Source organism: Bidens hawaiensis, unplaced genomic scaffold (assembly GCF_021521415.1).
Source record: "Bidens hawaiensis isolate Kalapana, Puna unplaced genomic scaffold, B.hawaiensis_p1.1 tig00035626_1, whole genome shotgun sequence".
Classification (NCBI taxonomy): Eukaryota; Viridiplantae; Streptophyta; class Magnoliopsida; order Asterales; family Asteraceae; genus Bidens; species Bidens hawaiensis.
The window spans coordinates 34313-49436 of record NW_027496204.1 but is presented as its reverse complement, the minus strand read 5'-3'; the positions used below and the strand labels follow the sequence as shown (position 1 = coordinate 49436).

The following is a 15124-nucleotide window of genomic DNA, read 5'->3' as shown; positions in this document are numbered from 1 at the left end:
AAGAGACTCACGCAAGCTCCAATCCTTACTTTACCCGATGGCGACGAGGATTTCGTTGTTTGTGCTGATGCCTCGCATCAAGGGTTAGATTGCGTGTTGATGCAACGAGGGAAGGTGATAGCCTATGCGTCTAGGCAGTTGAAGGTCCATGAGAGTACTTATCCGACGCATGATTTGGAGTTAGCAGCTGTAGTGCATGCTCTCAAGATATGGAGGCATTATCTGTACGGTACTAAGTGTACTATCTATACAGATCATAAGAGTTTAAAGTACTTCTTCGAACAGAAAGAATTGAACATGAGGCAGAGAAGATGGTTAGAATTGATAAAGGATTACGACTGTGAGATTAAGTATTACCCCGGTAAAGCTAACGTGGTCGCTGATGCGCTAAGTCGTAAGAATGAGGAAGTCATTGCAGCAGTGAAGTCATACAAGTTGATCATGAACCCGAGTCTTTTTGAAGAAATCGTCAAGGTGCAGTCGGAGGTGTTAGTAGATGAAGGGTTAGTAAAGAAAGAAAGGATTTATGGCCAGCAAGACGAGTTGATGGAAAACACTCATTGAGTTAAAACTAGGTTCGACCGTATGTGGATCCCACGCTATGGTGATCTTAGAAGTCGAATCTTAGATGAAGCTCATAAGTCAAGGTACTCAATCCATCCTGGAGCTACAAAGATGTACCAAGACTTGAAAAGAGATTACTGGTGGCCAGGAATGAAGAATGATGTAGTGGATTATGTTAGTAAGTGCTTAACTTGCTTACAAGTCAAAGCCGAGCACCAAAAGCCTTATGGGAAGATGCAACCGCTAGAGATACCTGAATGGAAATGGGAACACATCACCATGGATTTCATAACTAAGCTACCTCGTACAGCTAAGCAACATGATACCATCTGGGTGATTGTGGACCGTTTGACCAAGAGTGCTCACTTTCTGCCCATACGAGAGGCCATCTCGTCAGAAACGTTAGCAATCTTGTTCATCAAAGAAGTTGTAACCAAGCATGGGGTACCGTTATCGATCGTGTCTGATAGAGATACACGGTTTACTTCGAGGTTCTGGAAGAAATTCCATGAAGCTATGGGGACGAGGTTGAACATCGGTACGGCGTATCATCCTCAAACTGATGGACAGTCTGAAAGGATGATCCAAACCCTTGAGGATATGCTACGTGCTTATGTTTTAGATTTTGGTGGAAGTTGGGATGATCATCTGCATCTGGCAGAGTTCTCCTATAACAACAGTTACCATTCAAGTATTGGTATGCCACCGTTTGAGATGCTTTACGGTAGACGATGTAGAACCCCGGTGTGTTGGTGTGAGATTGGTCAGAAAGAAATGGGAAGCCTAGAAGTGGTTCAGGAAACGTCTTCAAAGTTCGATCTGATCAAAGCAAGATTGAAAGCCGCGCAAGACAGACAAAAGTCTTATGCAGATAAGCGGCGACGACCAATTGAGTTTAACGTGGGTGACTATGTGATGCTCAAGGTCTCGCCTTGGAAGGGGATTATCCGTTTTAGGAAAAGAGGAAAGTTGAGTCCGAGGTACATTGGACCGTTCAAGATTGTATATCGTGTGGGTGAAGTAGCTTATAAACTGGATTTACCCGATGAGTTAGAAGGAATTCATTCGACCTTCCATGTTTCTCATTTGAGGAAGTGTCTAGCTGATGACACGTCTCACGTGCCGTTGATGGACATTGAGGTTGATGAACAATTGAACTATATCGAGCAACCGATAGAAATCGTTGATCGCAAGGAGAAGCAGCTTCGTCACAAGATTATACCTCTGGTAAAAGTGATATGGAAACACCGCAAGGGATCAGATGCTACCTGGGAAGCCGAGGATGAGATGCGCAAGTTTTACCCTAGTTTGTTTATGTAATAGTTAGGTTTCGGGGACGAAACCTCTTTAAGGAGGGGAGACTTGTAACATCCTAAAATTTTAATGATGAATAAAGAAAGCTATGTTTAGTGATTTCGCGTTATTAATTAAATCGGGTAAGGAGCGGATCATGGACTTAGATTAATTGAGATGGGTTAAATGAGAATGGGATCTAAGGGATATAAATATCCCCTAAACCCAAGATATCTTTCATTCCTTTCATTTTCTAATACTCCAAAAAGAAAAACACACACACCACACACCACACTTCGCCGGCCGGACCAAGGGAAGAACCGGGCAGATCCAAGAGAGAGAGAGAGCGATTAGTGTGTTAACAAGTTAAACGAGATCCTAACAAGCTCAAAAAGGTATGATTCTTGATCTTTGAAGTTTAAAGATCCAAGCTTTTTAGTGTATAAGCGACCGAAAATGGTCGGGAAGCGTAGTGGGTGATGTTGAACCATAGCAAGGGTTTTAAAATCGCTCGAAATGCTGGTCAGAAACCGAACAGCGGCTGATCTGGACAACTTCGCCTGCAACTGGGCAACTTCGCCTTCAAAGCGATGAACTTCGCCTGCAAGCTAAGTTCGCCTGATGAACTTCGCCTGCAAGCTAAGTTCGCCTGATGGCAACTTCGCTGTAAAGTTAAGTTCGCCTAACTGGTAACTTCGCCTGAGGCCAAGTTCGCCTGATGACAACTTCGCCTGAAGCCAAGTTCGCCTGATGGCAACTTCGCTGTAAAGCTAAGTTCGCCTAGCTGGTAACTTCGCCTAAAGCTAAGTTCGCCTAAGGTTAACTTCGCCTAGAGCTAAGTTCGCCCGAGGGTTAACTTCGCCTAAAGTCAAGTTCGATTAGAAAATAAATTAAAAATCTAATGAAAAATGTGTTAAGACAGTTAATGGAAATAAAATTTTTCCAAGCTGACCTGGCAGCTCGACCCCAGCCAGGGGCTCTGCCCCTTGGACCCTGCTAGGGGCTGCCGCCCCTAGACCCCGCTGCCAGGGGCGCTGCCCCCGGACCCCCGTTCGTTGTGGGTCATATAAAGATAGAAATACATTATGAGAAGTGATAGTTAATTGATACGTATACTTGTTATACAGTCAGCCGTGCACAACTGAAGAAAGGGATTACGATTAACGGTGAACGTAACCGTGTTCAGGTGAGTTTCTAGCCCCATTTATGTGTTATGTTTTCGGGGCTGTGTGCATACTTAATATGTTTGTTAATACGCTTATCCTAAGAGATAAGTGTATGCCTTATGTGAATAATGTGAAATGTATGAATGATTGCTTGATGGTACGTGAACGATCTTCGGATATTGCACGTACTGTCAGGTTGTAACGCTATGTGTAAGGTAAGTATGATATGTATGCTTATGTGTTTGAACGTGACAAAGTTAATAAAAGAAAGAAATGACGGTTGCATGGTTGTATGGTTACGAAAAGGGTACCGAGCCCTAATAATACTCGAGGTATGATGTATGGTTGTATGGTAACGAAGACGGAATCGAACCCTACTAATATTCGAGAACTAGGGAACCGAACCCTACTAATATTCGAGGAAAGAGGGAAACCGAGCCCTAATAATACTCGTGGAAAGAGGGAAACAGAGCCCTAATAATACTCGTGGAAGGAGGGTACCGAGCCCTAATAATACTCGAGGAAGGAGGGTACCGAGCCCTAATAATACTCGAGGAAGGAGGGTACCGAGCCCTAATAATACTCGAGGAATGTAGGGCGTAATGCTCTTTATAACGTAAGATATGAAGGTAAGTTAATACAAAAGAAAGTATGAAAGTATGAAAGTATGAATGAAAGAATATAAGTTTATGTGTATTGTATAGTGTATGATTAACTAGAACTCACTCAGCGTAGCTGACTTTTAGTATGCACGCAGGTGAGTAGGATGAGGCAGCTCGCTTGAGGAGACACGTGGCATTGAACAAGAGTCTGGCGTCTGAAAACTTATGATGTTTAAATTTTAATGCTTTAATGTTGAAAGACAAAGGATGTTTTGAGACAAGTTATGAATTATGTAATGTTTTATGAAAGTTTTATATTCCGCGTAAATGTTTTAATTAACTCTGATATTTAGAACTGTGTTTATGAGTAAATTCGACGCTAAAGTAGGGCTACCGGTTACGGGGCCTTACATTGCTTCCACCATTGGAGAATGTGTCTCCTCATAATTAATCATGGGTCTTTGCAAAAATTCTTATGCCATCAATTTGGCCTTATATCACTTGATGAATTTTCATAACTCATATACTATACCTGTTTGTATCTAACACATTTTAAAACTTTAGTTGTACGGACTGCTGGTCCAACAAACTTTCCGTTATTCACAGAATTCAACTATACCCTTTTTGCGTCTTTCCATTTTGGCCAATCATTTTATAGGCAGATTTAGAATCTTGATCCTCATCATCATCATTTTAGGCGCTAATTATACATGTATATAAAAGTATAACGACGTCGACTTTATTTTGATTCCATATCTCTTTGTAGACATGATACAATATAATTATTGAGAGCTCTTTGTTTTCAGGTACCTAAGGTTCTTCAAGAACCATCATGTCTAATTTCTTTTAAGAGACCTTTTCCTGCACCTCTACTTGACCATCTTTATTACTTGTTCCAATTTTCGAAGAAATTGTAACTTTGGAACCGATCAATCTACCACGCTACAAGCGTGCATTAAAATTATTATCAATATGCGTTTGTCCTAGCGGGACATTTATTAATTGGAGCATTAGTAGTTCGTATAGGTGTCTTAGATAGACACTCTCTTTTGGTCAGTGAATCGTCTGGTAATTCATTCGTTAATCTTTATTCATGAATTATCCTTTGAACTTTTAGTTCATATAATTTAGTTTGATGATCAATGATAATTCATTCCAACTAAATTTGTTTTTCAACTACTTTAAATCTCCCCCTAATGTTGGGAATATTGATTCACTAAAGTGAAAACTAATGAGCCATAAGCAAATATCTCATTAGTGGCTCATAAATAATATTTAATACCGACATAAATTCCCAACTTCCTTTGTGACCTCATCTTTGTGTTTTATGGTGGATTAATTTCAGTATATAACACACACGAAATATTAGATGAGAAATGCTTGGTTATTGACCAAGAACCAATTATAATGGGGAGGAAGTATCATAACTTGTTGGCTTGATGTGAATTAGTTTCTAAAACATGTAACATCATATGTACTCAAATTCAAACATAAACCTTTGTTCTTGTGATATTTCCTTTGCAACAAATTATAGGCGTTGAGTAAACATCTTTAACAAAACAATTTATGTAATAACATAAGTTATGAAGTTCAACACTTATTCCAATGATCATTATAACTTGGGAATCAAATTCATTATTATAACCGAATGTAAATATACCAATCTAGAATAAGATGTTTGCTATCTTATTAGCTAAGCCATAGATCATGCAAACATGAAGTTGTTATCTTGATAATCATTTAGACGATGCGTCGATTTTGAAAACACTAAGTGGTATCATGTTAGAATATGTGTATCCTTTTTCTCAATTCCATAACATTTAGGGATTCACACCCTCCTTCGATTGGTAAATAAATAATTTCCCTTGAGATCAAACTTTGCGTGTTCAATTATCATGAAGAATCATTTGGTTCTTCAATATATTTCACATCATTGACTTGGTGTGGTCTAACCGGTCATGCCATTAGATAATCATGATCTATATATCTATTGTTTATGATCATATATCTATTATATATGCATGTTTAAATGCAATACAGAAATGCAAGAGTACAATGTATAACGATCATGTTGTATCACGGTTCTCATGTAAGATCACTATCTTTGCCACTGATGATGGTCGATCTCATTAATAACATGAATATCATTGATGGTCAGTCTGATTTTTAAGTGACCACTCTTACAATCTTCTCAATTATGCCCATGATCACAATAGAGTAATGTCACTCATTATTACTTTCATATGAAGTTAACTCGAAGACATCATATTCTATGAATAATATTGTTATTTTAAGAGCATAATTAATGAGTGACAATAAAATTGTCTTAACCAATTCTTTCTCATGACTAATATTCTCTTCGCATAACATTGTATGAGAACAAATTACATGACCAAATTATGTAATATTTCAGGCAAATATTTTATAAGTGAGTCTTTAGTATAACCCAAAATGATTTTAGTACTTCATGATAGTGGTAATAACCCGCAATTCAATATCATCTATGCAAATACATAATAGCAAGTATTGTACAATGCATGATATTCTAACTTTAAGGAAATACATTATCTCATCACTTACGATAAGTTTATATTAAACATTTCGGTATGCCGACAAATAAAATAAACAAATGATAAGAACATTTAGTTTTGCAGTACATATGCAATCAAAATCTGTAAACATATAGTGTGAGACTTGGAAAACACTATTTTTCGGTAGATCATATCTTATTCTAAAAAGAATATTTAGTTAACAATGTATATTAATAATTTAATAATAACTGTTATTATACGTATAGAAATCGTATTAAGTTAAATAAGGAATAGAAACACAATTAATTTGTTTCCCTTTGAAGATATCTTCATAATTTTGGAATTTTTTATACATCAATCAAGTCCACGAAAATTAAGGTATTTTACTCGTATTGAGTTACAAATCACTCAATATTAGTATTACACAAATATTGTAACCCCCTATTTTTTTTTTCAATCAACGCAATATTACAATGACTTCCACTATAACACATGTTGGTTGAAACATCTACCTATACTAATAAAAGAAAATAATTGTAATACATGGCATTCTGGGGTTAAGTCTCACTATCAATTTCCCTCCAAAATCACTTCTATTCTATTGATGGAAAAGAAAAAAAAATCTTGGTTCTAAATATAGTATTGATTATAAATTCAATATACAGTATTAATTGGTCAATCTCCATTGATTGAATTATTAATATCATAAATTATATTCTAAACATACTTAATATTAAAAAATATTAATATAATAATTATGTGTCATAAATATATGTTCTTTAAGATTGAAATCTATAATATATATAAACGAAAACAAAAAAATCATACGTGTCGCGATGTGGTCGCTGCCCCTTTTTTTGGAGTCACTAGATTTGCTTGATTTTTAAATGGAGACTTCTCATGCATTTGACCCGAATTCATGGGTATAGGTCTTACCAAACCCAGATATTCCTTAAACGGGTTATAACATCTCATTAAATTAAAAATTATTCTCATCAAATTATTGATGTAAAAATCCTATAAAATAGGATATAATTAAAATTAATATCTTATTTATTTTAAAAAAGATATATATATTATTTAAATTAAAAAAACCAGTTTGATAGTATAAAATAAACGGGTCTTGGGTCTCATCAAACCATAAGTATATTATTAACTTTCATAAATATTATTTATAATTAAAAAACCAATTTTATAGTAAAAAAATAAACGGGTCTTGGGTCTCATCAAAACCATATAGCTTTTAAACCAGGTTATAACATCTCATTTATTTGTGAAACAATTTATCATCAAACCATAAGTATATTATTAACTTTCATACAATAAAAAAATATAAATTCAAAAAATAAATAAATATTAGAACAAACAATATAAAACAACCCCCATAATACCGGGGGGGGGGGGGGGGGGAACTAGTGTATATATAAAAGAGTTTATGTTTAAAGTATACATTAACATTTAATTTTTTAAGACATGTTCATATTGAAGAAAGCTACAATTATAATTTTTTTTTATTTTCTTTTACAAATATTTAGTCTTAAAAATCATAGACAAATTTTCTATTTTTTATATTTATTATAAGACTATTGTGATAGTTGAGCAACAATGTGTTTATAAGAACATCATGAAAGTTGTTTAAAAAGGAAAATATGTTGTCTTTTTTTGTCTATGACCGCGTATGAAACGTATAACATTTTTGTGAAAGACTTTAGCTACATCTTTCACATTGAAATGTCTCATTGTTTTAAATGTTGCTTCCAGTTATATTGGTTCATTATTGTATACCGATAGTAGAACAACCCATTCTCGATTTAAAATTCAAATATATTTGATGATATAAAACGACTAGATTTGTAATAATTTTTTTTTACATAATATAAAGAGACTTAATTACCTTTTTTTTATTTGTATTAACTTATTCATTGTGATTTATACATTAATTTATCCCGTGTAATACACGGGTTTCTAAAGCTAGTAATTAATGATCCAAAATATCATATTAAAATTCACTTAAAAACCTTTTACAGATTTAATTTCAATAATCAGTTAATATAACATTTTATCTCTATGAATTTAGATGATGTAATCTTTTATATATTTATATCGGATATTTATCAAAGAATTGAGCTCTAAGAAAAAGTAAATTAATTTAACGAGATATAAGAAATAACCACATGGAAAATTATACAGATTGTCAAACTCGGTTATCTCAAATCGTGGGGAAAGTGGGAACAAACAATAATAGTTCATTAAATTTATTAAACAACTTGTTAATATGATGAAACTGATTTCCCATTAACGTTATGCTTGGCTTCCATACAACTTTAGACTAATATTTATTCAATGCGTCATGACTTTAAGAAAATGGATGTGAATACAAAACAACAAAATTTAGTTGATAAAAATCAAAATAAAAACATTGATAGGTTACTCTCTGAGATACCAACCAACCTGGAGTCCTAAACCGATGATTATATTTTCTTTAATTATACTTTAGTAAACCAGTTACAAAATCAAAAAATTTGAAGGTTCTCTTAATTTCACAATACTCAATAACTTTTAAAGCAAAGAAAATTACGTCTCAAAAACCATAATAATATATATTTATAACATACTTTTTTTATATATATTTATTATTACCATTTCTTTTTTCCATCACTCACACTCACTTTCAAAATATAGTAAAAAATTAAAAGAGGTGAACAATAACTTTTCAAATATACAGACAAATCACTGCATTTCTCTCTCTTCACTTACAACACCTTAAACTAGGGATGAGCATGGGACAGTACATGTATCTGTACCCGTACTTGTACCTGATTATACTCGTACCAAAAATCAATAAAAACGCGTACCAATACTCGTACCAAATTTTTCGGGATGGTACGGGTACAGGTTATTTCGGTACAGTACCTGTTTTTGTACCACTTTACTTTTTTATTTTCAAATCTTCAACGATCTTGAAACCGATACCGGTATGAGTAACAAACAACCTGAATTAGTCCAGGTATCGGTACTTTCACATGTACGTGACGGGTACCAAATTAGTACAGGTGCCAAATTGGCCATCGATTTTATGATAAGATAGTATTGAAGAACCTTAATTCGGTCGTGACTTTAAGTTATTTGTTTGTTGGTTCGAGTATTGGATGCTATATTATTTAATTTTGAAGTAACGTTTGGTACTTGTTTAATAATAACATGGTTGGAGAATTACTTTATATATCAAATATGAAGAATACCAGTTAAACCTTTATATACTCCAAACAGGTAAAAAAACACCAAATGCACTCGTACCGTACCCGTACCGAAATAAGCTAAATCGGTACGAGTACGAGTACGAGTACGAGTACGAATACGGGTATGCTCATCCCTACCTTAAATCACTCCTCATACTATAAAAATTTCCCTCATAAAATTAGATGTATTGAATGTGAATGCTCTAAGAGCATTCTCAACATATCTACCATCCACATCTATATAATAACATTAAAATAATATTATATTTTTTCTCTGGTATAATTAAATAATTTTTTTTATATTTTTATTAATACAGTTTGATCTATCATTTACTCACAACCAATATAATAAATTTTAAAAAATAAACAATACCCGACTTTGTTTTCTCAAATTTAAAGAAAGTCATACAATTTCTCTCTTCATCCTGTAATTTACGCCCACAACCATTTAAAACCCTTACCCTATCATTTTCAAACCCCCCTATGAGTTTATAGGATATGATGGAAATGCTTTTAGTTACTGTTAATTAAAAAAAGTAACTTGATTTGAAATATAAAAACTGTTCAAAGCTAAACATGAAAGCCACCGTGATGTTGAAAACTAATAAAACTTGCCTTTTATTATTATTATTTTCAGTTTCGGTCCTTATTAATTGGCCCACATTCACTTCCCTTTATAATTAACACCCGGTGTAAGTAAGGTTGCGTACTCGAAGAACCCGATCACCGCTTATTGTTATTATTCCATTCCATGTTAGTTACATTCAGTTGTATTATATATGTTTGTTTTAGACCTACTTATTATTATTACTTTATTAATTAGGTCGAATTTGACATTGAAATCGTAATTTCACTTTTTATTATTCCTTCCATTCAGAGGTAGCAGTAATTGGTTATATGCTGGAAAGTAGTTTTCAATTAGGTCTAGATTCTGATTCTTGATGTCGATAAATAGCAGCGTGTGGTTCTAAACTCTAGTGCTTGTTACTATACAACTGTTGCCTGTAATGGAATCAGAATGATCATTTCTGGCACTTGTAATTGATGGATGATTTGCTGTTTTTTAGTTGTTTAGAGGAATTGCGGATGCTTTATGCTGTTTGAGTCTCGAGGAGAAGCGATGAAGAGAGTGACGAAGAAGGTCGGCAAGTACGAGATTGGCCGGACGATTGGCGAGGGTACGTTTGCGAAGGTCAAATTTGCCAAGAATACGGAGACCGGTGAGGCGGTTGCGGTTAAGGTCCTGGCTAAAAGCACAATTCTCAAGCATAAAATGGTGGATCAGGTTCGAGTTTCACTTGCAGTCCTCGATTAAACCCTATTTTTTTCGATGAATGATGGTTTTTTCGGCTTTTAGTTTGTAGGAAAATTTGATCATCATTATCATAAAGATTATAATTATACCCATGAGCTTTCAGTTTTTATTTTCTACTATTTCGGTAGCTTATTAGTTATTCAGTTATTGAGTTAATTTGCAGATTAAAAGAGAGATATCAATAATGAAGATAGTGAGACATCCCAATATCGTGAGACTTCATGAGGTATAATAGAAATCTTCAAGATATATACTTTTATACTGATAAAAAGTTTTTTACTGACATAAGCCTTTCTTTCTGTTAGGTTTTGTCGAGCCATACAAAGGTATATATAATACTCGAGTTTGTCACTGGAGGAGAGCTTTTTGACAGAATTGTAAGGTTTACTTAATACTTATGATAGATCAGTGACAGATTGTCAACACACACTTACATTATTGATGCAGTTGCACATTGTCACTCAAAGTGTGTGTTGACAATCTGTCACTGATCTATCATAAGCTGTTGAAAGTATCCTCTAGCTTCATTCACAAGAAAAAGCTCTCAGAGAATGAAGCTAGAGGATACTTTCAACAGCTTATTGATGCAGTTGCACATTGTCACTCAAAGGGTGTATACCATAGGGATTTAAAGGTAAAATATGAAGTTCTAAGACATAAATGAATCATTTAAGGTGCGTGAATTCATTTAGAATGTTCATTTCCATATGCTAACGGTATTCTTGTAATATATAGCCTGAAAATCTCCTCCTTGATTCTAGAGAACGGCTTAAGGTTTCTGATTTTGGGCTCAGTGCACTACCATATGAAGTAAGTCTGTTTTTTTCCTCTGCTAACAGCATTCTTGCGTCGGGTAAATCACTAGTTATTAGTATTTTTAATTGCTTTATGACTCAACCTTTTAAGCTTCATCAACCTGATTTTCTATCTGAAGTGTAAGCGCGGTATTGCCAACAACCCCGATGGCAACCCGACCTCCATCCCCTTAATACCCTTATTATTATGTAACTTTTATATATTTCACTTCGACAGACAACAATTAATCGGTTCACACAAACACACGCATGATTGGCTTTTTATATTGCAGTCAATGTTTATGCATCATTATTATTATTATTATTATTATTATTATTATTATAAACAATAATTACGCTCAAACAGTGAATTAAAACAAGCAAGAGTATTCACATTCAATTCTTTATCTTCAAATTTAAAATTATACTAAAAATCACTATCATTTATCATCTCAATTAAATAATATTTTCTCTTTCATCTCAATTAAATAATACTTTGTTGTAAAACAAGCCTAATAGCCAAACAATAAGAGATGAACATGTAGGGAGAAAAATGAAGATTTCATTAATTAGGTGTGTATTACAATAAGATATAATGATATGTATATATAGAAAAAGATAACTTGAAGAATAAGCCTAATCTATATTAGGTATTGATAACCATAATAATATATATTTATAACACTCCCCCTTGGTTATCAACTCAATACGCTTGGATATGCTGCCTCATTAAAAACCTTGCTAGGAAAACTCAGTGGGACAAAACCATAGCTAAGGGAAAAAGAGTGCAGCACGTATTGTCTCCCCCTGATTTATATATCCTTTAAAATGGTAAATATCGATCTTCTGTGAAAGTTACCCAAAACTTTTTTAGTCAATCATTTGCGTCTTCGTCCCTTGACATTTGAATCTTTAAGTTGAATATGTTGTATGATCTTCACGTGAAAACTTCTACTGATTCATCTGGTAAACACTATGATTATGTTGTGTTTCTCTGCATCAACAAGACGAACCAAACTTGTTTTGATGGGTTAGTAAAATATAAAAACATATATTTCATACCTGAAATACATGTTTTAACCCGTTCTGATGTCTCCTAGCAAGACACATGCCAATAAACATAAATGAAGAAAATAATAATCATATATAGCTGATAGTACATCATAATACATATATGCATTTAATTATAGTATTTTCGAACCAATAATATTTCATATTTAGATAGAAAATTATAAAGAGTCATCGTGTGACATCCTTTAACGTGCTAAAAGAATTAAATTTGACCATGGTAAAATGTCTCAACATTTCATAGATCTTTGATGGATTTATAGACATATAAATATATAATTACACATATACTCGAACTATAAGTCGAGTAATAATCACACCTTGTCAAGGTCTTTCAAAAAGAATTTTCTCTTTAAAAGCTCATAATTTTCTCTCGGTGATATGTACATCATCATTGTAAACTGTGATTATAATGATCTTTCAAGAGTGAAATTTTGATAAAAGTATGGCTAATTATATCCAACTTATCTCCCTCTTTATCAAAATATCTCTTGATTTGTGCCAAGCTCAATTCGAATAGTTTAGTCCATACGTAATAAACATAAATCCATGCATTTACCAATCCATCATGGACTTCTTTTCAACTTGACAAATTATGCATACATATTCATTTTTCCACGATTTTTTTTTTTTGCATAAACTTGCTCATTAACACATCATTTTATATCAAATATCAAAAATTCACATTTACAATTTCTTTGTTTATTGAGATATTGTACTCATCATGTACATTCTCTTCTATGTGTATGCTTATTGATGCACAGAATCAATTAATCTTTCAAGTATTCAATTACCTTAGGAAACTTTTCAGGAGTTCCATTTATGTTCAACATATTTAATAATCGTAAAGTATCAAATATGACTATATACACAACAATCATTCTCGAGAACTTACTTTACATGATTTGATAATTCAAATCCTTCATAGATTTTCTTGTAAACTCTCAGTATCAACTGAATAACAATATTTATTGGACGCATATCAATTCTCTCTTTATATTACCAGACTGTTTAGTTATCGGAAAGTCATTGCTTCCACCATTGGAGAATGTGTCTCCTCATAATTAATCATGGGTCTTTGCAAAAATTCTTATGCCATCAATTTGGCCTTATATCACTTGATGAATTTTCATAACTCATATACAATACCCGTTTGTATCTAACACATTTTAAAACTTTAGTTGTACGGACTGCCGGTCCAACAAACTTTCCGTTATTCATAGAATTCAACTATACCCTTTTTGCGTCTTTCCATTTTGGCCAATCATTTTATAGGCAGATTTAGAATCTTGATCCTCATCATCATCATTTTAGGCGCTAATTATACATATATATAAAAGTATAACGACGTCGACTTTATTTTGATTCCATATCTCTTTGTAGACATGATACAATATAATTATTGAGAGCTCTTTGTTTTCAGGTACCTAAGGTTCTTCAAGAACCATCATGTCTAATTTCTTTTAAGACACCTTTTTCCTGCACCTCGACTTGACCATCTTTATTACTTGTTCCAATTTTCGAGGAAATTGTAACTTTGGAACCGATCAATCTACCACGCTACAAGCGTGCATTAAAATTATTATCAACATGCGTTTGTCCTAGCGGGACATTTATTAATTGGAGCATTAGCAGTTCGTATAGGTGTCTTAGATAGACACTCTCTTTTGGTCAGTGAATCGTCTGGTAATTCATTCGTTAATCTTTATTCATGAATTATCCTTTGAACTTTTAGTTCATATAATTTAGTTTGAGGATCAATGATAATTCATTCCAACTAAATTTGTTTTTCAACTACTTTAAATCTCCCCCCTAATGTTGGGAATATTGATTCACTAAAGTAAAAACTAATGAGCCATAAGCAAATATCTCATTAGTGGCTCATAAATAATATTTAATACCGACATAAATTCCCAACTTCCTTTGTGACCTCATCTTTGTGTTTTATGGTGGATTAATTTCAGTATGTAACACACACGAAATATTAGATGAGAAATGCTTTGTTATTGACCAAGAACCAATTATAATGGGGAGGAAGTATCATAACTTGTTGGCTTGATGTGAATTAGTTTCTAAAACATGTAACATCATATGTACTCAAATTCAAACATAAACCTTTGTTCTTGTGATATTTCCTTTGCAACAAATTATAGGCGTTGAGTAAACATCTTTAACAAAACAATTTATGTAATAACATAAGTTATGAAGTTCAACACTTATTCCAATGATCATTATAACTTGGGAATCAAATTCATTATTATAACCGAATGTAAATATACCAATCTAGAATAAGATGTTTGCTATCTTATTAGCTAAGCCATAGATCATGCAAACATGAAGTTGTTATCTTGATAATCATTTAGACGATGCGTCGATTTTGAAAACACTAAGTGGTATCATGTTAGAATATGTGTATCCTTTTTCTCAATTCCATAACATTTAGGGATTCACACCCTCCTTCGATTGGTAAATAAATAATTTCCCTTGAGATCAAACTTTGCGTGTTCAATTATCATGAAGAATCATTTGGTTCTTCAATATATTTCACATCA

At 33.4% G+C, this 15124-nt stretch overlaps 1 protein-coding gene across 1 annotated transcript; it reads left to right on the top strand.

Moving 5' to 3' along the window:
- Positions 1-10273: 10273 nt before the first annotated feature.
- LOC143587618 (CBL-interacting serine/threonine-protein kinase 24-like) lies at positions 10274-11649 on the top strand. The gene is made up of 6 exons (XM_077068863.1): positions 10274-10680; positions 10874-10936; positions 11016-11089; positions 11239-11344; positions 11446-11520; positions 11617-11649. Exons 1-6 carry the CDS (start codon positions 10489-10491, stop codon positions 11647-11649), a joined length of 543 nt encoding a protein of 180 aa, XP_076924978.1. The 5' UTR covers positions 10274-10488.
- Positions 11650-15124: the final 3475 nt, after the last annotated feature.